Here is a 27,583-nt window from a genome sequence, read left to right on the forward strand (position 1 = left end):
AGAAGGAGGGAGGTCTGTGGCCATGCATTGACTGTCAAGGTCTCAATCAAATCACGGTGAGGTACAATTACCCGATGCACGGGGCGGGCTACTTCACTAAACTGGATCTCAGGAGCGTGTACAACCTGGTGCGTATCCGGGAGGGAGACAAGTGGAAGACGACAGGCCATTATGAGTACCTCGTCATGCCGTACGGGTTGATGAATGATGAACATTATGATATACTCCGCTACACGCGCCGAGCATGTGTCCTTGGTGCGCAGGGTACTTGGACGACTGTTAGAGAATGACCTGTACGTCAAGGTAATTGGCCGACTCCCACCACGGTAAAGGAGGTGCAGCGGTTTTTAGGGTTTGCCAATTACTACCGGAGATTTATCCGGGGTTTTGGCCAGGTGGCTGCTCCCTTTACCTCACTGCTGAAGGAGGTTTCTGTACGGTTGCAGTGGTCGGCTGAGACGGACAGGGCTTTTGGGCACCCGTTTACCTCGGCTCCCGTGCTGGCCCATCCAGATCCCTCTTTGGCGTTCATAGTGGAGGTGGACGCGTCCGAGGCTGGGATAGGAGCCGTGCTATAACAGTGCTCGGGCACACTACCGAAGCACCGCACCTGTGCTTTCTTCTCGAAGAAGATCAGCCCGGCGGAGCGACACTATGATGTGGGGGACCGGGAGATGTTGGCTGTGGTTAAAGCTTTGGAGGCGTGGAGACATTGGCTTGAGGGGGCTAAACACCTTTTCCTTATTTGGACTGACCACCGCAACCTGGTGTACATCTGGGCAGCGAGGAGAATGCTCGTCAGGCAAGGTGGGCCATGTTCTTTACCCGTTTTGTGTTTACCCTGTCCTACAGACCAGGTTCCCAGAATACGAAGGCAGACGCACTGTCCCGGCTGTATGACACAGAGGAGCTGCCCATGGATCATACTCCCGGCCTCCTGCCTGGTAGCGCCGGTTATGTGGGAGCTGGACACGGACATTGAGCAGGCTTTGCGTACAGAGCCTGCTCCCGCCAGTGTCCCATAGGGCGTCTGTACATTCTGTCTGCTGTCCGTGACCAGTTGATCAATTGGGCTCACACGTCACCCTCCTCTGGTCATCCAGGGATCGGTCGGACAGTGCGCTGTCTGACTGGGAAGTACTGGTGGCCCACCTTGACAAGGTACGTGAGGGTTAATGTTTCCTCCTGCTCGGTGTGTGCCCAGTGTAAGGCTCTTAGACACCTGCCCAGAGGTAAGCCCCAAGCTGACAAGGTACAAATCTGTCGTTCTGCCCCTGAACAGGCAGTTAAACCACTGTTCCTAGGCCGTCATTGAAAATAAGAATTTGTTCTTAACTGACTTGCCTAGTTAAATAAAGGTTAAAAAAAATATAACCCTTACTGTGTCAAAATGACCTTGGTCACACCTGTAGGTGGACTTTCTAACTGATTTTCCTCCCTCACAGGGAAACACCACGATCCTGGTTGTTGTGAATCGTTTCTCTAAGTCCTGTTGTCTCCTCCCTCTGCCCGGTCTCCCTACGGCTCTACAGACTGCGGAGGCCCTGTTTACACACGTCTTCCGGCACTACGGGGTGCCTGATGATCGGGGTCCCCAGATCCCGTCGAGAGTCTGGAATGCATTCATGGAACGTCTGGGGGTCTCGATCAGCCTCACCTCGGGTTTTCAACCCCAGAATAATGGCCAGGTAGAGAGAGTGAACCAGGATGTGGGCAGGTTTCTGCGGTCCTATTGCCAGGACCGGCCGGGGGAGTGGGCCTCCACTAACCTCTCCCCCTTTCAGTGCGTATTGGGGTACCAGCCGGTTCTGGCGCCGTGGCATCAGGGTCAGACCGAGGCTCCTGCAGTGGACGACTGATTCAGTCGTGCGGAGGAGACATGGGAGGATCCCCATGTTCACCTCCAGCGAGCCACGCTGCGCCAAAAGACCAGCGTGGACCGTCATCGCAGTGAGGGCCCAGTGTTCGCACCGGGTGACCGGGTCTGGTTCTCGACCCGAAACCTGCCCCTCCGCCTGCCCTGCCGGAAGCTGAGTCCGCGGTGTGTGGGGCCATTCAAAGTCCTGAGGAGGGTGAATGAGGTGTGTTACAGGTTACAGCTCCCCCCGATTACCGTATTAACCTGTCTGGGAACCCCTCGCCAACAGCCAATGAAATTGCAGGGCACCAAATTCAATCAACAGAAATCTCATAAATCAAATTTCTCAAACATACAAGTATTAGGCATCATTTTAAAGATACAATTCTCATTAATCCAGCCACAGTGTATGATTTCAAAAAGGCTTTACAGCGAAAGCTCCACAAATGATTATGTTAGGTCACCACCAAGTCACAGAAAAACGCAGCAATTTTTCCAGCCAAAGAGAGTTGTCACAAAAAGCAGAAATATAGATAAAATGAATCACTAACCTTTGATTCTCTTCGTCAGATGACACTCATAGGACTTCATCTTACATGTATGTTTTGTTCGATAAAGTGAATATTTATATCCAAAAATCAAATTTTACATTGGCGTGTTATGTTCAGTAGTTCCAAAACATGCAGTGATTTTGCAGAGAGCCACATCAATTCACAGAAATACTCATAATAAACATTGATAATAACTATTATACATGGAACTTTAGATAAACTTCTCCTTAATGCAACCGCTGTGTCAGATTTCAAAAAAACTTTATGGAAAAAGCATAATCTGAGTACGACCTCAGAGCCCAAAACAGCCAAAGAAATATCCGCGATATTGTGCAGTCAACATTAGTCAGAAATAGCATTATAAATATTCACTTACCTTTGATGATCTTCATCAGAATTCACTCCCAGGAATCCCAGTTCCACCATAAATGTTTGATTTGTTCGATAAAGTTCATAATTTATGTCCAAACACCTCCTTTTGTTAGGGCGTTTATTAATCAAATCGAAACTCATGAGGCAAGTCCAGCGGAAATGTCGGACGAAAATTCCAAAAGTTATATTACTGGTCGTAGAAACATATCAAACGATGTATAGAATCAATCTTTAGGATGTTTTTATCATAAATGTTCAATAATGTCCCAACCGGAGAATTCCTTTGTCTGTAGAAAAGCAATGGAACGAGAGGTAACTTTCTCATGACTTCTCGTCACGAGCCAGTGGCTCTCTGCCAGACACCTGGCTCAATCCCCTCTCATTCAGCCCCCCTTTACAGTAGAAGCCTGAAACAACTTTCTAAAGACTGTTGACATCTAGTGGAAGCCTTAGGAAGTGCAAGATTACCAATATCCCACTGTATCTTCAATAGGGCCTGAGTTGAAAAACTACAAACCTCAGATTTCCCACTTCTTGGTTGGATTTTTATCTCAGGTTTTTGCCTGCCATATGAGTTCTGTTATACTCAGACATCATTTAAACAGTTTTAGAAACTTCAGAGTGTTTTCTATCCAATACTAATAATAATATGCATATATTAGCATCTGGGACTAAGTAGGAGGCAGTTTACTCTGGGCACGCTTTTCATCCAAAAGTGAAAATGCTGCCCCCTAGCGAAAACAGGTTAACCCCTCGTTCCATGTGTCTCTCCTCAGGCCGGTAGAGGTTTGTCCGCTCCAGGAATCTGAGGTACGGGAGGTTCCTCCGCCCCCTCTGGACATCGAGGGGGCCCCGGCGTACTCCGTTCGTTCCATTCTGGATTCGAGGCGAGGGGCCTTCAGTACCTAATGGAGTGGGAGGGGTACGGTCCAGAGGAGAGGTGCTGGGTTCCGGTGGCGGATGTTTTGGACCCTGAACTGCTGTGGGAGTTCCACCGTCGCAGGCCGGATCGTTCTGCGCCTCGCCCTCCGGGTCGTCCCCGAGGCCGGTGTCGGCGCTCCGCTGGAGCCGCGCGTCAATTGGGCGGTACTGTCATAACTTCCGCCGAAGTCAGCTCCTATCCTTGTTCTGGCGGCGTTCAGCGTTCGACGTCACCGGCTTTCTAGCCACCGCCGCTCCATTTTTCATTGTTCCAATTCCTTTTCTTGTTCTCTGCACACCTGGTTTTCATTCCCTAATCACACGGCATGTATTTATTCCTCTGTTCCCCTCCACGTCTTTGTGTGAAATTGTTTATTGTTATGTGGTTATTGTGACGCTCCAGGCTATGTTTCCATGTTCCGTGTTTGTGCACATGGTATGTATTTTGGTACATTAGCTTTGGTGAGTGTTTTTTTGCGCTTTGCGCTTTTGTCTTCTTTCTGGAAGTTTTGACGCAGTTTGCGTCTGCCTGTTTGTTCACTCCAGCCTGAATAAAGTGTGAGCCTGTTCACAACACTCTTGACAGTTCTATACATGACCATGCATATATGATTTTTTTTATGGCCCAGTGTGGTCAAAAAAACAGATTTTCTTGTTTAATATACATTTCCACACTATGAGGTTGTAATAATACTGTCAAATTGTGAAAATAATGATAATGCCTTTTTAGTGTAAGAGCTGTTTGAAAAGACCGCCTGAAATTTCAGCCTGTTTGGTGGGATGGAGTTTTGTTCTGCCTGGTGACATCACCAGATGGTCAATTAGTTACTAGATTAATAAGAAGGAGAGTTCAAAACCTCTCTGGCTCAAGCTAAAGTCAGTGAGCATCTTCTACTGCACCACATCACTGGTCACTGACAAAACCTATTACAGCCAGAGAAAAATACAAAATATAAGGCTTTTTTGATTCTATGATGTATAATCCCCCCCTCTGTCTGTCTTTCTATGTGTATTTCTTGATAGTAAAATGGAATCTATAAATAATTTAAATCAGGGATGGGCAAACGGCGGCCATTTTTTAAGCCCACGGATCGCAGTCGGAACTCAGTCGGGGTCTGAACTTACTGTTGAGAGTTAGAATAACAGAATACATAATGTGCAATTTCTAAATGTTGTTGTGTATAAGCAGTTTTTCTCTTGTTATGTCAGTCACTAACCACATTTCCATCCAAAGTTTTTACGTGAGAAGTCATACCATATCAACAAACATTATGAGAGCTGTGATGGAAACAGGAAGTTTCAGTGCAAATTTATAAAAGCCGACAGACAATTTATTCGTTCCACATGGTGGGATCTTTTTGTGTCGGCAAAACTAATTCTATGTGAAATGGCAGTGGAAACGGTTTTATGTGCAAATATTTTGCTGTTTCCATCAGGCCTTTTGTGAAATGTTTTATCCAACGTACTTTACGCAAAATTGTTGTTTCATAGAAACCTGGTTAGAAACTCAAGTAGCCCATGTCAGCAAAAACATTTTAGATGGGTAAATTAGTCTAGCCATCTAAACTTGTAGTAGTCATGGTCGAATTACCGACTCGGATGTCCATATTCATTCTGTTAGTCACTCTCACTCACACATCATTTTAAAACCTGCAAACATTTGTAGGATTGTATGAAATTAGTTTTTAGTTTTTAAAATATATTCTCCACCCCTGTGGCAAATTGTGTAGAATTGCAGCAAACTTACTTTGAAACTGCAACATTTTCTCTACGCCCCATTGCAAAATATGTAGAATTTGGGGGAAATTAGCCTTAAAATGTTTTTCTCGCAAGCCAATGAATCATCAGATATTGCATGGTTTTATTGGTGGATGTTGTCGACAGTGTGGTAGATGAGATATGACAGATCTGGGTTGTAGTCTATGTGGGCATCATTGGAGCCCGTGGCAAGCCAAGGATGTTGTCAGACAATCAGCAGAAAGGAGAGTTGTGAAACACACTGCTAGGACCTCAGAGGGCGATGAGAGGCTGCAGATTGGAGTGAGACTGATTGTCCCTTTAGGCCAAACTGTTAGTGAGATTACTGTATTCTGTATCTGATGTGGCTCCTTTCACCACTTGAGTTATAAAGAAATGACCCACAAGCAAAATCTGTTTTGATTTAATAATATATCAGAACTCCCAATAATTCATTCAGTGAATTGTTATACATGTATAACAGTTATAAGTACTATACTTTACCAGTACTATTACTAGGGTATAATGTCTAGGTACTGTAAAGACTTGGCACTATTCCATCTGGATCTCTGAAGCGTTACAGATTGCATGAAATGTAAAGGTCATTTCCGATTTAGACAAATTATGTAGAGGTCATCTTGAACGCAGTCTTCGCTTACACGGGACCATTGCTTTTAAATTTAAATCAAGCAGTAACGCTGAACTTCCACAATACAGATCAAATAAAGCCCCTACAGTATTGTTTAAATCTTGATCATGCTCTCATTGTACCTCTCTCTCTTTCTCTCCAGGTGGCCAACCTCCTTCGTCTCTTCCAGATCCCTCAGATCAGCTACGCCTCCACCAGCGCCAAGCTCAGCGACAAGAGCCGCTATGACTACTTTGCCCGCACGGTGCCCCCTGACTTCTATCAGGCCAAGGCCATGGCAGAGATCCTGCGCTTCTTCAACTGGACCTATGTGTCAACCGTGGCATCGGAGGGCGACTACGGCGAGACGGGCATCGACGCCTTCCAGCAGGAGGCCCGCGCCCGCCAGATCTGTATCGCCACCTCAGCCAAGGTCAGCCGGTCGATGAACCGCTATAGCTATGACCAGGTGATCCATTCGCTGCGGCAGAAGTCCAATGCCAAGGTAGTCATTCTCTTCACACGTAGCGAGGACGCCCGGGAGCTGCTGGTGGCTGCCAACCGATTGAACGCGTCCTTCACCTGGGTGGCCAGCGATGGCTGGGGGGCGCAGGAGATCGTGGTGAGGGGCAGCGAGGCTGTGGCGGACGGGGCCTTTACCATCGAGCTGGCCTCCTACCCCATCCCCCAGTTTGCTGAGTACTTCATGGGCCTGAATCCCTACAACAACACACGTAACCCCTGGTTCAGGGAGTTCTGGGAGAATAGATTCCAATGTAGCCTCCATGACCTGGGCTGTGGGAAGCACTCTCTGCGGGACGGCCTGTTTGAGCAGGAGTCCAAGATCATGTTTGTGGTGAACGCTGTCTATGCCATGGCCCATGCCCTGCACAACATGAGGCAGTCGCTGTGCCCCAACTCCACCACCAAGATCTGTGACGCTCTGAAGCCAGGCAACGGCAAGAGGTTCTACAGGGAGTATATCCTGAAGACCAAGTTTGACGGTGAGTTTGAAGATTGATGAGTATCTACATGACTATACATTATGTAACAGATGTGATCATTAACATGCGCCATCGCGCGCATGTTGATTTTATACCCCCACACCAGACATGATCAGGACACGCAGGTTGAAATATCAAAACAAACTCTGAACAAATTATATTAATTTGGAGACAGGTCAAAAAGCATTAAACATTTATGGCAATTTAGCTAGCTAGCTTGGTGTTGCTAGCTAATTTGTCCTGGGATATAAACATTGGGTTGTTATTTTATCTGAAATGCACAAGGTCCTCTACTCCGACAATTAATCCACAGAATAAACGGTAAACTGAATTCCTTTCGTCATCTCTCCTCCTTCCTCAGGCTTCTTTTTTACTTCTTTGGACTTTATAGGGCGGTTGGCAACCAACTTTACGGTGTTTTACTACAACCGACTGGTGTGTGGACATCAGTTCATCTTTCAATCACCCACATGGGTATATGCTCCTAAAAACCAATGAGGAGATGGGAGAGGCCGGACTTGCAGCTCGTTGAGCATCACAAATAGAACCTATTTTAGCGCCTGGCCACGCAGAAGCTGGCACACGACGTGAACGGTGTGGTCAGCGTGTAACTCTCTTGCGTTGTGTTTTTAATGAAAGGAATGCCAGCCAATGGTCCCAGTTGATCTGTGGTTTACTCTCTCACAATAGACACAAAGAAAACACATTAGATGTGCAGGACAGAAGTCTGTTGAAGGTTGTAGATTTGTCTACAACATGGAAACAACTGTGTATTAGCAGGGGCTAATGTGACCATTATATTTCGAGCATGCTAACTATCTCACTTGTACAGCAATCATACATACAAAAGCACATCACAGAAAGCCCCCAATATCTAACAGGTACCGTACACATATATACATATACAGTACCAGTCAAAAGTTGGAAACACCTATTAATTCAAGGGTTTTTCTTAATTTTTAAAAACTAGTTTCTACATTGTAGAATAATAGTGAAGACATCAAAACTGTGAAATTACACATGGAATCATGTAGTAACCAAGAAAGTGTTAAACAAATCTAAATATATTTATATTTGAGATTCTTCAAAGTAGCCACCCTTTGCATTCCAGGTGAAGCTGGTTGAGAGAATGTCAAGAGTGTGGAAATCTGTCGTCAAGGCAAAAGGTATTTTCATTTGTTTAACACTCATGAGAGAAGTTTTCATCATAGTGCTTGATGGTTTTTGCGACTGCACTTGAAGAAACTTTCAAAGTTGTTGACATTTTCCGGATTGAGTGACCTTCATGTCTTAAAGCAATGATGGACTGTTGTTTCTCTTTTCTTATTTGAGCTATTCTTGCCATAATATGGACTTGGTGTCATGTCCTGACCTTAGTTCCCTTTTTATGTCTCCTTTTTAGTTTGGTCAGGGCGTGAGTTGGGGTGGGCATTCTATGTTTGTTCTGTGTGTTATAGTTCTATGTGTTTGGCCTGGTATGGTTCCCAATCAGCGGCAGCTGTCAATCGTTGTCTCTGATTGAGAACCATACTTAGGTAGCCTGTTCCCACCTGGTGTTTGTGGGTAGTTGTTTTCTGTGTCTGTGTTTTCACCATACAGAACTGTTTTGATTTTCATTTCTTTCAATTCACTTGGTATTAAGTATTTTTGTGTTCTGGGTTAATAAATAATCATGGACACTTACCACTCTGCGTTTTGGTCCGGTCTTTCCTACTCCTCATCAGACGAAGAAGAGGTTCGTTACACTTGGTCTTTTACCAAATATCTTCTGCGTACCATCGCTACCTTGTTACAACACAACTGATTGGCTCAAACGCATTAGGAAGGAATTAAATTCCACAAATGAACTTTGAACAAGGCACAACTGTTAATTGAAATTCATTCCAGGTGACTACCTCATAAAGCTGATTGAGAGAATGCCAAGAGTGTGCAAAGCTGTCATCAAGGCAAAGGGTGGCTACTTTGAAGAATCCCAAATATAAATATATTTAGATTTGTTTAACACCTTTTTTGGTAACTAAATGATTCCATATGTGTTATTTCATAGTTGTGATGTCTTCACTATTATTCTATAATGTAGAAAATAGTAAAAAATAAAGAAAATCCCTTGAATGAGTAGGTATGTCCAAACTTTTGTTTAGGACTATATAGGAAATGTACAAAGTGACCTCTGACACATTGTAAATATAATGCACTATTTCAGAACGTGACCTACCACTTGGATAGAATTATTGGACTGGGAAGAATTGACGTCCACAATTTCCCCCTATCTGCAAACATGACCAGTGGCATAACACCGTGTTGATATGTACATTCAACCAACCAGTAGGAATACATAAACATTGAATACATATTTCTGATTGGCAGAAACCCTGTTAGATGTATACAGAGAAATTAGATTTTCTATCTCCTAAGAAGTGATTTTCCATGAGATTATTGCCAGAGAACAAATAGACCATATTCAACTGTATTTCTGTGTATTTGATTTTTGGTTGATGACTAAAGTCTCTTTCATCTATATAATTTTGTCTCTTATTAGTCTCTCGACACATAATGTTGAAAATGAACTACACTGCATGATATACTGCAATCATAATCTACCCATGAGTGCCCTACTTGCTGACAAATTTGATTACATAAATTTAGATCCACTGTATCAATTCCTACCATCCTACAGTAAGTGGGAACAGTCCAGGACTAATTCTAGTTGTTTTTATATTGCTGCTGAAGATAAGAGCTTGTAATGATTCAATTTGCAAAGAGGAAACCATTTCCAGCCTCACACGCTGAGGCTCATATTGTCATGCATCTCATCTGCCTGGAGTGTGTGGAGAGTGACTTGGCCTACAGCCTGAATATTACATATAGGAATCGCATAAACACCCTCATCAGGGAACAACACTTTCAGTCAGGTGGTGACCAGAGATAGTCAGAGTAACAGATCATTTATGTAAACCCCTATAGCAGCAACACATCTGTACAACACAGATAACAACAACCCCACCAAGCAAAATGCTCTAACTACTAAACCGTTGACTGAGTAGTTGTGTCTCCAAGTCTTAAGGTAGGGATGCAGTAAAAGGTGGGAATATTTCCATGTATGAGTGATGGTGGGGGTGGGCGGGGGTTCAAAGTCCATGAGGGTTGCTTTAGCCAAGCTAACCATCTCAGCCGTCCATGGATTGTAGATGGATCCCCAGGGGAGCTTGCTGTCAGAAGACATCAGATTGTATTACAAGACTAGAATCGCCTGAAGTGTATGGACATCTTTGGGGAAATGGCAGTACAGCAGGGTCACAAATTATCCTTCATCCATTACAAAGCCCCATTTCCTCTAGTTCAAAAGAGACTAGATGATTCTCTATGGAGAATAATGGGGCTATTCAGCTGAGAATGGTTCTAAAAATCTCTAAACATCTCAACGGTCCAGGTGCAATTCTGTCATTTTGCTCTGTTTACTTTCTAGCTATGAATGCATTGGTATTTCTATCCATGTCTTGCAAATTGTTATACCATAGTTAGACATTAAGAATGTATTATTCCATAGTTAGACATTATGAATGGATTGATGTTAAGATAAATGTTCAATCTTTTTGACATGCTACCAAGTGATTGTATAGTAACTGTCTATTCCATGGTGTTGAATGAATCTGCTCTAAACCCATAGTTGTTGGCACCTGAATAGTAAAAAAAACAACTTTTAAACCTCTCTCTGAGGTTCTCATTCGAGTGCAATAAGCCTATGTCAAAGAAAACAGACTCAACCGTCTGGCTTCAATTATGTAAATGCTGGGTTTGCACCTGTGTCCCCGATGCATCAGCTACTGTTTAATCCCATGTGAAAGGAATGGAATGTCAGAGGGGAATGCAGAGAGGTGAAGTGATGAAGCAGATACAAGCTCATTCAATAAAAACATGTTGACTCCAAGACCCTGGATTCATTGTACACATTGTACAGAATTCAAAATACGAATCTGAGTGAGTCAGAGTTCAGAGGGTTTATGATATATTGTATTGTCAAGGATAGACATTCATTTGTTTATTTCACTTTCAACCATCATAACATGACCATGGTCTTCTCTTTATCACTCTGCAGCTCCATTCCGTCCAGCAGACACAGAGAACATGGTGAGGTTCGATATCTTTGGAGACAGCTTAGGCCGCTACAACATCTTTCACTACCACAAAGAGGACGGACGCTACGTCTACCGTAAGGTGGGCTACTGGGCCCAGAATCTGACCCTTAACACCAGCCAGATCCCCTGGGAAGGCCATGCCGCACCCACCTCCCAATGCAGCGACCCCTGCAGGAAGAACGAGGTGAAGAGCATGCAGCCTGGAGATGTGTGCTGCTGGATCTGCATCCCCTGCCAGCCTTACCAGTACTTGAAGAACGAGTTCACCTGCGCCGACTGCAAGTTTAGCGAATGGCCCCTGGCCAACCTGACAGGCTGCTACAACCTACCAGAGGAGTACATCCGCTGGGAGGACGCCTGGGCTATAGGCCCTGTTACCATTTCCTGCCTGGGCATGATGTGTACACTCTTCATCATATGCCTCTTCCTCAAGCACAACGACACCCCTGTGGTGAAGGCCAGCGGGCGGGAGCTATCCTACATCCTCCTGCTGGGTGTTCTGATGTGCTACAGCATGACCTTCATCTATATCTCCAAGCCCTCCATGGCTGTGTGTACCCTACGTCGACTAGGACTGGGCACCTCCTTCGCTGTGTGCTACTCTGCGCTTCTCACCAAGACCAACCGCATCGCACGCATCTTCAGCGGGGTGAAGGACGGAGCCCAGCGGCCGAGGTTCATCAGTCCTGCCTCACAGGTGGCCATTTGCGGGGGTCTGATCTCCTGCCAGCTGGTGGTGGTGGTGGTCTGGCTCCTGGTGGAGGCCCCGGGGGTCAGGAAGGAAGTGAACCCCGAGAGGAGGGACATAGTTACCCTCAAGTGCAACAGCAAGGACTCCAGTATGCTCATGTCCCTCAGCTACAACTGCATCCTCATCATCCTCTGCACTGTCTACGCCTTTAAGACCAGGAAGTGCCCCGAGAACTTCAACGAGGCCAAGTTCATTGGGTTCACCATGTACACCACCTGTATCATCTGGCTGGCCTTCCAGCCCATCTTCTATGTCACGGCCAGCGACTACAGGGTGAGTTATCAAATCACATAGACTTTGATATTCTGGTGTAAATAATAAGCAGACATCCTATGCCTTTGATTTTGTAAACAAAGTCACATGTTTTTGCTGTTTTTGAGTTTCACAGTACATCACTACTTTTCCAGAAATTAACAACACAACCTCAACACACTGCCTAACATACATTTTATATATACAGTACTTTACAAACTGAGGTTGAAGACACATGATCATTTGGTTGTTATTTCTAGTTGTGTATTTCCTGTGTCCTTAAAGTCGTAAGTCAGGGGACGTGAGTTTGGCTCATTGAATCTTTTCTAAACAGATAACAAATCCCTTTGATTGCTTGTCTTTAACTCTGATAAAAGAAGCAGATCTCTTTTCATGTGACTGATAAATCTGTTCCAGAGGAGAACAAAGGCTCAGAGGTGATCATATCCCGGCAAAATCACGGGTTTAAATAGGTGTGATGGATTTATACTGAAAAAACACTTGACATTGGCTACTTAAAATGACAATTAGCATAGAGAAAACCTCATTGTGTTCTGATCATTTCATTTCCACATTACCATACCTACCATAAAACCTCAATTAAACGCAGTCTCAAATAGCCGCCTTTCCCTTTTATTACATTTCAGCAAGTAAACGCCTGTTTCAAAATAGTCACGGGGTCTAAATTAATTGTTCACGAGGTTACCATGGACACCACTCTGATATTCCCACGGTCATGTGTATAAAAAAAAAATCCTAGCAATGGCGCCAACAAAAAGACAACACAACATCAAATAATGCTCTCCATGGTGGTGAAGAGTGAAATTAGGGGGTGTATGACAGGCAGCCTAGTCTTTGCAAGTCTGATGGATTTGTTAATATTATGTTTATACTGGTCATACCGGTCACAACAGTGTGGTAGTCTTTTCAACATTTTATAGAGCAAAATGCTGTGTGCATTAAAGGGATACTTCCGGATTTTGGCAATGAAGTTTATGTCTCTGCGCTAGTTAGCGTTAGTGTGCGAAACTACCTCGTCTTTCATACTAGATGCAAAGACATAAAAATAATATCCTCATTGCCAAAATCCTGATGTATCACTTTAAGGAAATACACACCTAACTCAAGGATAAGCCTGTCTCCAATAAGCGCAGGTTGTGTTCAATGATTTTAGCAGATAAATGCTATAAATATAAGTTTTAGGGTATTTATTGAAGATTGGTCAATGCATTTAGTAATGCATTACTAAAGTAATGCTCTCCAACATTATGTGCGTACAGTATGTGTATACTGTACACAAGCTTGTGTGTGGAGTGTGTACAGCAGAGCCTACCAAAAAGCATAACAGCTGGGTCATTCCATCAATAGAGGGCCTTTAGGGGATATAATTTGTTTTGCTTTTTAAAAATGTTTTTTTTCTTTTTTACATTCGGTCAAAAATTGCACATGTAAAGAAAAAACATGTTTTCCCATTCCAAGAGTAAAACAAATATATATATAGTAAATGTCAATGAAGTGCACATTAAAGTAGAAGGGTTGACGGTAACAGGAATGACAATTTCACCTTAAATCCCTTTGCGACAGTGGGAATAGAGTGGTGAGGAGGAGGAGGAGTCATTCATTTTCTGGATTCACTCAAACATAATTTTAAGCTTTGTTTTACTTAATTATTTGTCATCTGATGTATTAGTTTCAGTCGTCATTGGCGTAGGGTTAGCTGGATGTTTCTGACTGGTCTTAGAACTGTGACAACGGGCAGCCTCTCCCCACTTGACTCGATGGGACAAGTAGAAATGTTGCCAACACAGCCAGATACGTACACAGTCTTGTACCCTACAACTGTTTTAAACTGACTATTGTATTTGTTGATTCAATCTGACTTTATTAGTATAATGAGTAATCCAAGAATGTCACAAGTTAATTGACATGAGAAAACTTGAGAAAATAGCAACTCTACAGAGGGCCAATTGCTTCAATGAAGTTACTAAATGACTTCTGGACATGAAGGGTCCGCAGAGCTCCTCCTCACCACTATATGGAAGTTTGTTGTGTGCAAGAGGGAGGGGCAAGTCAATGTAAGCTTCACATTTTTTTAATTGTTAAACACTAGAAAATGGCCAAAAAGAGTAGAAGCAGCTCACCTGCTTTTACACTATGATTTGACTATTAGATGTTCAATGTTTCTATTGAAAAACTAAATTCAAAAGGAATAGTATGACCATATTAAAATGAGTGTTCAGTTCACGTAACAAGGTTGACCTTAAAATGAGGGACAGACGTCAATTATTCACTAATCGCATGAAATAAATAAGAATCTGCATAATAAATAAGAATCTGCATTGTTGGGAAGGCCCCGTAAGTAATAATTTCACTGTTAGCCTACACCTGATGTTCACGAAGCATGTGACGAGAGAGAGAGAGAGAGAGAGAGAGAGAGAGAGAGAGAGAAAGAGAGAGAGAGAGAGAGAGAGAGAGAGAGAGAGAGAGAGAGAGAGAGAGAGAGAGAGTTCCCCTGGTGCACCTACCTCTGCAGACACAGATGGACAGGCTGGAGAGTATGAGGTCTGGATGGGGGACAGAACGTAGCTGTGTGTCCCCGTGCGGAGTAGAGTGTGAAAGATCAGGACGTTGAGTCCCAGCTGTGTCCCGTGCACTGGGATTACTGTGTGTCTCCCAGGGCTTCAAAGGGACCCTCCCTCATGGCCCCTAGGCAGGAGGGGAGAGAAGGGGGCACGGACAGAACAGATCAACACAGCTCTAATCTGACCGCTCTGATTATCTCTGAACTGGAACAAAGACTCATCTGATTTTTGTATTGTCTTCAATGAGGCAAATATAACTGGACTGTGTTCCATATGCTACAATCTTACTCAGAGATGGCTGTCCTCCTACCCTGTGATTTCAGAAAAGTCTGGTTGAATAATCAAACAAGAATTTGCACGTTATCCATTAAATGTTTAAGGAAACAAATTATGGTCTACTGAGGCATGAATTACAAACATGATTACCACATTAAATATTAAAGATGTCCTCCCTGAAGGGGAAAATCAAATTAACAAGGTGATGAAACATCATTCATATCCAAAGGCAATGAGTGCCCTTCACACTGGGCATAGACATCAGTTCAATGTCTAGTTTTGATTTACATTTGGTTGTTGTCAACCAACGTGAACTCAACGTGAAATTAACAAAACATTTCACCATGTCATTGGATTTAGGTTAAGTTGGGTAAAAAAAAGTAAAACATTGTCCTTTATAAATATCAGATATACAGTATATTTAGGTTTTATTGGTGACATTTATTTAATATATTTCATATACTCATATATACTCATATACTCTAGGGGAGAATGGGTTAAGTTGAGACGTTTCTTTTTTTTTTTACATTCAGCATCACTACGTCAAGGAAATATAGTATTCTTTCTAACAAAGAGATCTACATATACAGTATTTCAGGATGTTGTGTATCCCTGGATTTTTTAAACCAGAATTAATGTAAACTTAACAGTTTTGAAAACATAGCTTGTCCAAAAAAAGTGGTTATTTCCACAACTTACCCTGGTATGGGGTAAGTTGAGCAGCAGGACAAGGCAAATTGAGCCGCCTTTGCGTAAGTGCGTGACGGTGTTCTGTGACAGTGGGTGATGGTGCTGGTAGGTCAAAGTTTAATTCATGGAATGGTAGTGTGGTATATTGTACATCTTAAATGTATGTCTACACTCTGAAAAAAGGCTCCAAAAGGGTTATTTGCAGAGGGATAGGGTTCTACCAAGAACCGTTTTGATCAAGGGTTTTTTTGTAAGTCAAAGGGCTCTTCCTAGAACCTTTAACGCCCCAAGAACCGTTTTTGGCAGAAAGGGTTATTTGACGAGTCTTTGGAATGCGAGAAGGGGTCTACATAGAGCAATATATAATATTGTCCAGCATGCTCGATTGGAGGGAGACTTTCAGAGTTGTTTGTTTTAATGTAATATCTGTGTTTTTGCATGTATAGTATATTGATGCCACACAAAGATACAGTAAATAATATACCGTTTTCTAAACTAATCCAGTCTGTTAGTAATAGGATTTATTGCACCCGTTACTGAGATGTTTGTTCCAGTTTAGATGATTGAGGTAGTCTCAGTGTTCAATCTGCTCTACCTTGGCAATCATTTTGAATGCAGGTTGTGGGTGATTAACAATTCTACTTGTTGGATATCCTAACTCTGGCTGGATTCCAATCAGAATTACACGTCTCTTTGAAAGCCAGCATAATGTGACTTGCCGGCCTGATGTGGCCTGTAATCCAGGAGATTCCTAATACCACTGTGTCACAGGAGGTTTGTGGCAAGTTAATTGGGGATTATTACGAGCCTTCCTCCCCTCAGCAGCCTCCACTGCACTGTGTTAGGGTATAACTAGGCCCTCAAAGAAAGGCCTTATGATTTATGTAATGTATTGTCATAAATATTTAAATGTTAAAGGCTAATAAGGCTGGTGCGTTCTATCCGTTCGTAGAGGATTCTAGGAAGAACCCACCAAAGATAAAATGGTTCTCGTTAGATACCCTTCAGACGGTTCTAGAAAGTACATTCAGATGATAAAATGGTTCTTGGTAGAACCCTTCATAGAGGGTTCTTAGGGGTTCTTTGGGGAACCTCTGCAAAGGGTTCTACCCAGCACCAAAAAGGGTTCCCCTATGGGGACAAACCAAAGAACCCTGTATTGTTCTACTTAGCACCTTTTTTCCTAAGTGTGTACTTTCAGATCTAGATCTTTCTGTTCAATATCCCTTACCCTTCCTTTTCTTGACCAGATCGCTGGGACCGGGATGTTGTATCAATGTGCTGATTCGTGGGCAAGTTCTCTGCATTTAAGGCTACTAAGCCCATAAAACTGGTCCGTGAAATGTTTTGATATGTTTAGCAAGCTCAGACTCCATGACATCAGATAAGACCTTGTGTGCCTCTGCTACTCTATTATAGCCTCTCTTTCACACAGGTACATGTTTGTTTTGTTTTTTGTCAATGTATCTCTTCGGTGTCATTCAGTCATTTTCTCCCTTGCTGTTGCTCGAATGGACATCCCTTCTCTCACTTCCTTGGCTGCTCTCTCAAGGACCTCAAGAGGGGCTAGACCCTTGCTTGTTCTACTTTTTTATACATTAGGCATGATTGTGTCTGCTCTGTAATGAAAAAAAAAGCACAATCTTGACTTCATATGCATGACATATTGCAAAGATACCATAATATAAATAAAACTGACAGAATTGAATCAGAATGTACAAGGGGTATGGTGGCCATTGGCTCAACTTATCCCATGGCCATTGGCTCAATTTACCCCAAGGCCAAAATGTACACTATATTAGCCCAAAACCCACACAGCTACAAGGATGCACCTTCATCATGCTAGGTTTAGGACCTCATATTGTAGCTTATAGAGACCCCAACTGATGTATAAAACAATCTTAAAATGTTCTACTTTCATTTAGATACAAGCATCATGAAACCTATAACACAATACATTAATTTGGCTTTGTGAAAATCCGTTTTTTGGACCTAACTAACTTTTTCCATGTGATTTATTCCTTCACAGATTCCATGAGACAATGACCTCTTCCTAAATATTTGGTCACATGATTCATTTTGTGCATGGTTTCCTTTCCTTTAGAAAGTATTCCCACCTGATTTCTTTTTCCACATTTTGTTGATTTACAGCCTGAGTTGAAAATTGATTAAATTAAATGTGGAAAGAGAGTATTTGTTTACAAATTAATAAAAAAAGAAAAGTAATTTTGAGTCAATAAGTATTCAACACCTTTGCTATGGCAAGCCTAAATAAGTTCATGGGTAAAAATGTCACATAATGATTTGCATGGACTCACTCTGTGTGCAGTAATATTGTTTAAAATTATTTTTGAATTACTACCTCATCTCTGTGCCCCACACATACAATTCTCTGGAAGGTCCCTCAGTCAACCACCAAAAAGGGAGGTTTTCCAATGCCTTGCAAAGAGGGGCACTATTGGTAGATAAAACAATAAAATTAAAATAAACATTTAATATTCCATTTGAGCATGATGAAGTTATTAATTACACTTTGGATGGTGTATCAATATACCCAGTCACTACAAAGATACAGGCGTCTTTCCTAACTCAGTTGCCGGAGAGGAAGGAAACCACTCAGGGATTTCACCATGAGGCCAGTGGTGACTTTAAAAAAGTTATTGAGTTTAATGGTTGTGATAGGAAAAAACTGAGACAGGAGCTTAATGAATTGGGTTTCAATAGCCGAGGAGCCGCACACAAGTATAAGATCACCATGCACAAGGCCAAGCATTGGCTGGAGTGGTGTAAAGCTCGCCGCCATTGGACTCTGGAGCAGTAAAAATATGTTCTCTAGAGTGATGAATCACGCTTCACCATCTGGCAGTCCGACGGACTAATCTGGGTTTGGTGGATGCCAGAAGAACGCTACCTGCCTGAATGCATAGTGCCAACTGTAAAGTTTGGTGGAGGAGGAATAATGGTCTGAGGCTGTTTTTCATGGTTGGGTTAGGCCCCTTAGCTCCAGTCAAGGGAAATATTCATGCTACAGCATACAATGACATTCTAGACGATTCAGTGCTTCCAACTTTGTGACAACAGTTTGGAGAAGGCCCTGTCCTGTTTCAGCATGACAATGCCCCTGTGCACAAAGCGAGGTCCATACAGAAATGGTTTGTTGAGATTGGTGTGGAAGAACTTGACTGGCCTGCATAGAGCCTTGACCTCAAGCCCATCGAAACCTTTGGGATGAATTGAAACGCCTACTGCAAGCCAGGCCTAATCGCCCAACATCAGTGCCCAGCCTCACTAATGATCTTGTGACTAAATGGAATCAAGTCCCCAAAGCAATTTTCCAAGATCTAGTGGAAAGCCTTCGCAGAAGAATGGAGGCTGTTATAGCATCAAAGGGGGGACCAACTCAAAATGAATGCCTATGATTTTGGAATGAGATGTTTGACAAGCAGGTGTCCGCATCCTTTTGGTAATGTAAATTGTTCTCATTTGAACTCTTCACTCTACATGTATAAATCATTGTCATTTTAATGTTAACTTTTGAAATAACTTTGGGAGGGGGGGTTTCTTCACACTTTTTTCACTTAATACCAGGAACAGCACCATCTAGTGATCAGAACCTGGTAATATCAGGTTGTATGATGGGGCATAAACCTAAGAACTTCAATGACTAATTTCTCTGAACTCACCAAATTCATTACATATGTTGAATATAAAATTATCCAAACCGCAGCTTCATATTTATTTAATGAATTTTATATGAATCTTGTACATTTAAATGGCCAATTTGGGTGCAATCAATTAGCTTAAGTTCTAATTGTCTTTCAACATAATAATGTTGCAGGAACTGTTACCATATCTGTTTCTAACTACAGAAACCATTTCAGAACAATCTGAGATGGTTGGTGTCATGGCTTGCTGAAATTAAATTAGCCAACCCAGCAGACTTCCTTGTTGGTTTTGGGTAAAATTCAGGCATAACAGTAACCTCTTATGTTAAAGAAGACAAGGACAAGGTAAAACTCTGTCGTTCTGCCCCTAAACAAGGCAGTTAACCCACTGTTCCTAGGCTGTCATTGTAAATAAGAATAGGTTCATAACTGACTTGCCTAGTTAAACAAATGTTTAAAAAAAGAAACCAAAAGGTTTAATACACTAAAAAGACACCTGTGCAGTGCAGAAGTTAATGTTTGAAACAGTGAATATGATTGGTTTAATGTCTCGCTTAACTTGCTTAACTTGTCAACTTGTCTTCAGATTTCATAACTCCCTTTTTAGTAAGGAATCACGAAGAGCCTCCTCATCCCTAAAATAAACCATGAGATCTGTTAGCGATAGCGATATTAGGACTACCGTGCAATGTAGATGTTCAATTTTCTCCCGAAATTGCAAAACAATTTGTATGTTGATGTAGTGCCCATCGGTTATCAATGTTTCAACCTCTGTATTGAGAACTCGTGTTTTTACCGTCATTTCCTGGTTATAAAGAGCACCAAAAACGACACTAACCACGAGCCTTAGCGTTTCTGCTGCCACAGAAATTACCTTGGGTTGTCACTAGTTACTACAGCCACAAAGTCATAAACCCCGTCCATTTCTACAATTTCTCATCTTAAAATTTGATATGAAACCTGAACCTAATCTTAACCTAACCTTAACCACACTGCTAACATTATGCCAAACCCTGATCTTAAATTATTTGTGGCTGTGGAAGCTAGAGGAAACCGACCACCTGTGAATCCGAAGCAATGATTGCGCTTCTGTTGTGGGTGTGGTAGCGAAGGAACCTTTCTTTATAATGGGGGTGGTCCAGAGGGGTCATTTTTCAAACACCTGAAACCTCTTTTTCCTGCACTGTAGAGTCATAATCATTATGCCTAATTATACTGGGTAGCCTAGTGGTTAGAGCGTTGTACTAGCAACCAAAAGGTTGTAAGTTCAACCCCCCCAGCTGACAAGGTACAAATCTGTCGTTCTGCCCCTGAACAGGCAGTTAATCCACTGTTCCTAGGCCATCATTGTAAATAAGAATTTGTTCTTCACTGATTTGCCTAGTTAAATAAAGGTAAAATAAAAAAATGTACATACATATATATATATATATATATATATATATAAATATATTCAGCATAGGTCTTTACCTGTTCAATTGTCATGTTAATTATTGATTCTTTAAGAACTGTTATGCCTTAGGAGTTTAGTACAACTGCCACACTGGGATAGTATCATAATCCGAGAATTACAACAATGTATTTATTTATTTTATAACGTCTAGCAACCTTGCCAGCAGGCATGCCAGCTAAGATAATTAGAAAAGCTACTCTAACATGCTTGATAGCCTGAAAATGCTTGGCAGTTAGTTATTAGGTTGGGAGATTGAAAACATATCTAGCTGGCTAGCTAAAGCCAACTTCATAAAATTGCTAGTTGGCTAGAATTACAGAGAAACACCTAAACATTTTCATTTTATTTATTAATCAAATAAAGAATCAATAGGCTACATAGCTTGATCAAATGAATTTACAAACATACTTCCTGCGAGTCCTGCCCAGCACCGCCAGCTAAAATCAAATCAAACGCTATGTGTGTTACTGGACACTCTCTCTCCTCCTCCACTGACGATACTGTCTGCATGCACTAGAGTATCTAGCGTCCCACCTAGCATATCTTTGCTCCTCAGTGCACCTTGGAAGGAACCACTTACTAAGAAGATGTCACATTCTGACCTTAGTTCCTTTGTTTTGTTTTTGTTTTAGTATGCCCAGTGCCGGCTATTCCACCTCGCCGCACTGGCCTGGCTACGGGGAGCATTCAGCCAGGTAGGGTTGGGCAGGCTCGGTGCTTGAGAGCTCCAGTGCGCCTTCACGGTCCGGTCTATCCGGTACCGCCTCCACGCACCAGCCCTCCGGTGGCAGCCCCCCCGCACCAGGCTGTCTCTCCGTCTCCTCCCTACAGGTGTTCCCGCCTGTCCAGTGCTGCCAGAGTCTTCCTCCTGCCCAACGCTGCCAGAGTCTTCCTCCTGCCCAGGGCTGCCAGAGTCTCCCGTCTGTCCTGAGCTGCCAGAGTCTCCCGTCTGTCTTGAGCTGCCAGAGTCTCCCGTCTGTCCTGAGCTGCCAGAGTCTCCCGTCTGTCCTGAGCTGCCAGAGTCTCCCGTCTGTCCTGAGCTGCCAGAGTCTCCCGTCTGTCCTGAGCTGCCAGAGTCTCCAATCTGTCCTGAGCTGCCAGAGTCTCCAATCTGTCCTGAGCTGCCAGAGTCGCCCGTCTGTCCTGAGCTGCCAGAGTCTCCCGTCTGTCCTGAGCTGCCAGAGTCTCCCGTCTGTCCTGAGCTGCCAGAGTCTCCCGTCTGTCCTGAGCTGCCAGAGTCTCCCTGTCTGTCCTGAGCTGCCAGAGTCTCCCGTCTGTCCTGAGCTGCCAGAGTCTCCCGTCTGTCCTGAACTGCCAGAGTCTCCCGCCCGTCTGTCCTGAGCTGCCAGAGTCGCCCCTGTCTGTCCTGAGCTGCCAGAGTCGCCCGTCTGTCCTGAGCTGCCAGAGTCGCCCCTGTCTGTCCTGAGCTGCCAGAGTCGCCCGTCTGCCCTGAGCTGCCAGAGTCGCCCGTCTGCCCTGAGCTGCCAGAGTCGCCCGTCTGCCCTGAGCTGCCAGAGCCGCCCGTCTGTCCTGAGCTGCCAGAGCCGCCGGGGCAGTCAGGAGCTGCCAGAGCTGCCCGTCAGTCAGGAGCTGCCAGAGCCGTCCGTCAGCCAGGAGCTGCCGAAATCATCCGTCACTCCAGCGCTGTCGGAGTCACCCTTCACGCCGGAGCTGCCAGAGTCTCCCGCCCCACGCCAGAGCCGCCGCCACGGACAGACGCCCGGTGCTGCCGGGGGGTAGTCGCTGACCTTCCTTTGTTTTGTTTTTGTACAGGGCGTGTGTTGGGGTGGGCAGTCGGGATTCTGCCTGCCAGATTGAGAACCATCTCCCAATTTGTCTCCCACACGTCAAAAAAGTCAATTAAGAACAAATTCTTATTTTCAATGACGGCCTAGGAACAGTGGGTTAACTGCCTGTTCAGGGGCAGAACGACAGATTTGTACCTTGTCAGCTCGGGGGTTTGAACTTGCAACCTTCCAGTTACTAGTCCAACGCTCTAACCACTAGGCTACCCTACCGCCCCACTTTGTTATTTTTGTATTTAGTCGTGTTCAGTTTGTTCTATTAAATATGGACACTTACCACGCTGCGCATTGGTCCTCCTCTTCTCCTTCATACGACGACCGTTACAGAAGAATAGGAGGTTTACTCTTTGCCTGGTCCAGTCAGACCTTTATATAAATAATTGTAAACAAATCTGAAGGGGCACGTGCACTTGTGCCCCCTATGGGCATGATGCCTCTGCCCATTCTCTCCTACAAGTCAAAAGAAGCCCTAAAATCACCTAATCATGTTGTACATTCCCCTTCTGAAAATATATATTCAGGCTGAAAATGTAGAATGATCTCACTCTCCCTGTGAGGGCTAGATACTTTGTGGAATAACACACCTGAATATACGTAGAGTAGGGCTTCCACAGGCTACACAGCATTTTTAAAACAGTTTTATCGAGAGTACTTACAAAAATCTTTGTCAGTTTTCATAATGAACAACTGAATCACACACACCGTGAGAGGAGGCTAGAAGATCCAGAGTTGCCATGCTCTGCATCCTAAATTCATCCCTCTTGGAAAACAGTCTGTCTTACTGAGAAGGCAGATTCCCAGCTCTCTGTTGTTCCTAAGACACATCTTTCCATTATTAAAATCAATTAGAAGCTTATGATTATGCAGAAGGTTACGCTGCCCGCATTGCAGTGTTATTAAGACTATTCCTGAATACAAAGTGTGGAACATAGCACCTGTGCACTCTGATGATACTACATGAGGTTGACATCAGTTTCTTATCCCAGCTTTTAGGTATTTTATGAACCAGATTAAAAAAGATGGAGAAATGTTTTAACATAATGTACAACAGCCTACATGTGACAGACAGTATTCAGCTCAACAAAGGGACTGCCAGAAGTAGAGGCTGTCGACAATTCAATATTTATTTCTAGTGCATTTCACATTGGACTCGCTACACAACTCAAAGATTCACTTGTGTCATGTTATGGTGAATTTGCATTCTCTGTAGCCTACTGTCAGTGACAGCAGTGAGTGAAGGACCACAGCACAGCTTGAACGTCGTGTCCACTGCTAAGTGCTCTCTGCCTGCCAGCCTAACTCATTCTAATGCTGATATTAGTATTCAGGGAGACATGGACATACACCTGCTGAGCCTGGGAAGTGTGTGAGATGGCAGGCTGGCAAGATGTACCCAACACCCACTCACCATGCACCACTACCTATAGGCTGCACTATAACTAAACTGGCATCTCGGAAGAGACAAAGACAAATCTGGGCTGGATATAAAAGGACTATCTGATGACACACAACTGCATGTGGGCGGGAGGAGGGGAGGTGGACGGGGGCTTAAGTGAGGGACTGACAGGCAAACAAACAGCTCACTCACACAACTCTCCTCTCAGATGGTGCTGGCAGCACTACACAATCACACATGGAACCTTCTATTTCCTGAGGTTGTCCGGCTACTGTTAGCTTTTTGACATTCCTCAGTCTCTATGCTGTAATTGTGTTCCATAATATGGCTTTATCAGATGAGTAATCTCTGTCTCTGGTCCCGTCCTCTCCCTCTCTTCCTCTCCCCCCTTCAGGTGCAGACCACCACCATGTGTATCTCTGTCAGTCTGAGTGGCTCGGTGGTGCTGGGCTGCCTCTTTGCCCCTAAGACCCACGTCATCCTGTTCCAGCCCCAGAAGAATGTCACCTCTCTCAGGGTGGCCACTACCCGCTTCAGCGTCACCACCGGTCCCGGATCCAGCTTCTCTCAAGGTACAAGCCGGCAGGCAAACACAACCTTCATCATCACCATTATCATTATTATCATCATCATCATCATCCTCATTATTACCATCATGGTCGTTAAAAAGTCATTTTACAGTACCATTGTTCATCATTGAGATATTTCAACATATTACATTATAAAGTGCCTTCAGAAAGTATTCACAAATCACCACCCCTTGACTTTTTCCACATTTTGTTGATTTACAGCCTGCATTTAAAATGGATTCAATTGAAAATGTGGATCACTGGCCTACACACAATACCCCATAATGTCAAAGTAGAGTTATGTTTTTAGAAATGTTTGCAAATTAATTAAAAATGAAAAGCTAAAATGTCTTCAGTCAATAAGTATTCAACCCCTTTGTTATGGCAAGTCTAAATAAGTTCAGGAATAAAACATTTCTTAACAGGTCACATAATAAGTTGCATGGACTCACTCTGTTTGCAATAAGTGTTTAACATATTTTTTTATGACTACCTCATCTCTGTACACCACACATATAATTATCTGTAAGGTACCTCAGTCGAATGGTGAATTTCAAACACAGATTCAACCACAAAGACCAAGGGCACCTAATAAAAAGAGCTAACATTGAATATCCCTTTGAGCATGGTGAAGTTACTAATTACACTTTGGATGGTGTGTCAATGCACCCAGTCACCACAAAGATACAGGCATCCTTCTTAACTCAGTTGCCAGAGAGGGATGAAACCGCTCAGGGACTTCACCATGAGGCCAATGGTGACTTTAAAACAGTTACTGAGTTAGCTGTGACAGGACAAAACTGAGGATGGATCAACAACATTGTAGGATGGATCAACAACATTGTAGTTGATCCACAATACAAACCTAAATGACAGAGTGAAAAGAAGTAAGCTTGTACAGAATTAAAATATTCCAAAACATGCATCCTGTTTGCAATAAGGCACTAATGTAAAACGGCAAAATATGTGGCAAAGAAATTAACTCTATGTCCTGAATACAAAGCATTGTCTTTTGGGCAAATCCAACAAATCACATCACTGAGTACCACTCTTCATATTTTCAAGCATGGTGATGGCTGCATCATGTTATAGCTATGCTTGTCATCAGCAAGGAATAGGGAGTTTTATAGGATAAAAAAACGGAAAAGAGCTAAGCACAGGCAAAATCCTAGAGGAAAACCTGGTTCAGTCTGCTGTTCAACACTGGGAGACAAATCCAGGTTTCAGCAGGACAATAATCTAAAGCAGAAGGCCAAATATACATTGGAGTTGCTTACCAAGACGTCATTGAATGTTCCTGAGTGGCCTAGTTACAGTTTTGACTTTAATTGGCTTGAAAATCTATGGCAAGACTTCAAAATGGCTGTTTAACAATGATCAGCAACCAACTTGACAGAGCTTGAAGAATTTAAAATAGAATAATGTGCAAATATTGTACAATCCTGGTGGGCAAAGCTCTTAGAGATTTACCCAAAAAGACTCACTGCTGTAATCGCTGCCAAAGGTGAATACTTACGTTAATGAGATGTTTCTGTATTTCATTTTCAATACATTTGCCAAAATAAAAAAATAAAAAGTATTTTCACTTTGTCATTATGGGGTACTACCTGTAGATAGGTGAGAAGAAAACTATATTTAATCCATTTTGAATTCAGGCTGTAACACAACATTTTTTGGATTAAGTCAAGGGGTATGAATACTTTCTGAAGGCGCATCACTTCACTACACCCCTGTGGTGTGTTGACAAACCAAACTTTAGAATGAGGTGCTGTTTTCCCCTCCACTGCTCTCATCTTCTTCTCTAACCTCTAATCTGACTCAGTGAATTGTAATCTGATCATGATGTTGTTAGAAATGGACTGTTCTCTTTCTAAAGCTTCAGCCTCCAATATTGTGCCAACGGTGTGTAACGGGCGAGAAGTGGTGGACTCCACGACTTCCTCCTTGTGAAGACTGACTGACTGAGCCTCACGTTCCTCTGCTGACAAACATTGTATACAGAGTTCTATAACCACTAGTCCAGAATCAGCTGTTTCAGATATTAAAGAGGTCACACAGAAGATTGTCCTGATTTTGTTGTCCTCTAAGTGCTGTGAGTACAATGTCCCGATTCTGTTTCCATTCTATGACTAGTAGCGATTTTAAAAAGAGATGCCAATAAAGATTCCGTATCATAGCCCTTCTTTTTATTGAAGATTTTACTGGAGACATGGAGTAAATTATGGTAAATTTGTTAAATGTAATATATACAAGATGTTTTTAATGTAGATTTTGGTGAACCGGTTTGTGCTTTCTTGTAATTTATGTAAATAAAAGGTGTTTTTTATTCATCTGAAAACTACATATGGGTTGACTATTCTATAACTCTCATACACAGGCTGTCTGACTGAAACTAAATGGGTTGTAGTTAAACTGTCACTCAATCAAAAGACACATTACGTAACACAGAGACAACAAGGAGGACATCGAACTCTAGTCTGTAGAGGCAGAAAGATATAATGTTGGATGTAAACCTGTTCCCATACTTGTGCTACCACCTCTCTTCAATCCCACAGAGCATTTGGGGAAAGGGGAATTTAAAAAACCTAGTCTATGTCCACGCTCCCGTGGTAATCAAATTAATAAAATAATCCCCATAAAAATCTGTCAGTTTAAGCTAGAGATACCTTTGTATACCTTGTATTCTACACCTGTTATACTTGGCGCATGTGACTAATAACATTTTATTTTATTTTCATTAGATCTTCTCAATCCTCCGCATCCGCGGATGTCGCACTTTCACATCTGCGGTGAAAGGTGACAGAGCTAGAGCGGTGTTTGTCAGACCATGAGACATCCTGAAAAACTGTCTTCTCACAAAATCATCTGTAGCTTCCGAACGATTTGGCCTACAACTATTATGACCTCTACATGGAAAGGTGTGACTCTCATAAACTC

The 27,583-nt window shown here is 43.0% G+C and overlaps 1 protein-coding gene across 1 annotated transcript in view; it reads left to right on the top strand.

The window, feature by feature from the left end:
* Positions 1-26,987, top strand: part of LOC112254644 (metabotropic glutamate receptor 2-like) — a 78,537-nt gene extending 51,550 nt beyond the window's left edge. The window contains exons 3-6 of the mRNA XM_024427370.1: positions 6,231-7,071; positions 11,168-12,231; positions 24,472-24,649; positions 26,523-26,987. Of these exons, the coding sequence (XP_024283138.1) occupies positions 6,231-7,071; positions 11,168-12,231; positions 24,472-24,649; positions 26,523-26,596 (2,157 nt within the window). The 3' untranslated portion in view covers positions 26,597-26,987. The remainder of the gene's footprint in view (positions 1-6,230; positions 7,072-11,167; positions 12,232-24,471; positions 24,650-26,522) is intronic.
* Positions 26,988-27,583: the final 596 nt, after the last annotated feature.

The sequence above is a fragment of the Oncorhynchus tshawytscha genome, linkage group LG07 (genome assembly GCF_018296145.1).
Source record: "Oncorhynchus tshawytscha isolate Ot180627B linkage group LG07, Otsh_v2.0, whole genome shotgun sequence".
NCBI lineage: Eukaryota > Metazoa > Chordata > Actinopteri > Salmoniformes > Salmonidae > Oncorhynchus > Oncorhynchus tshawytscha.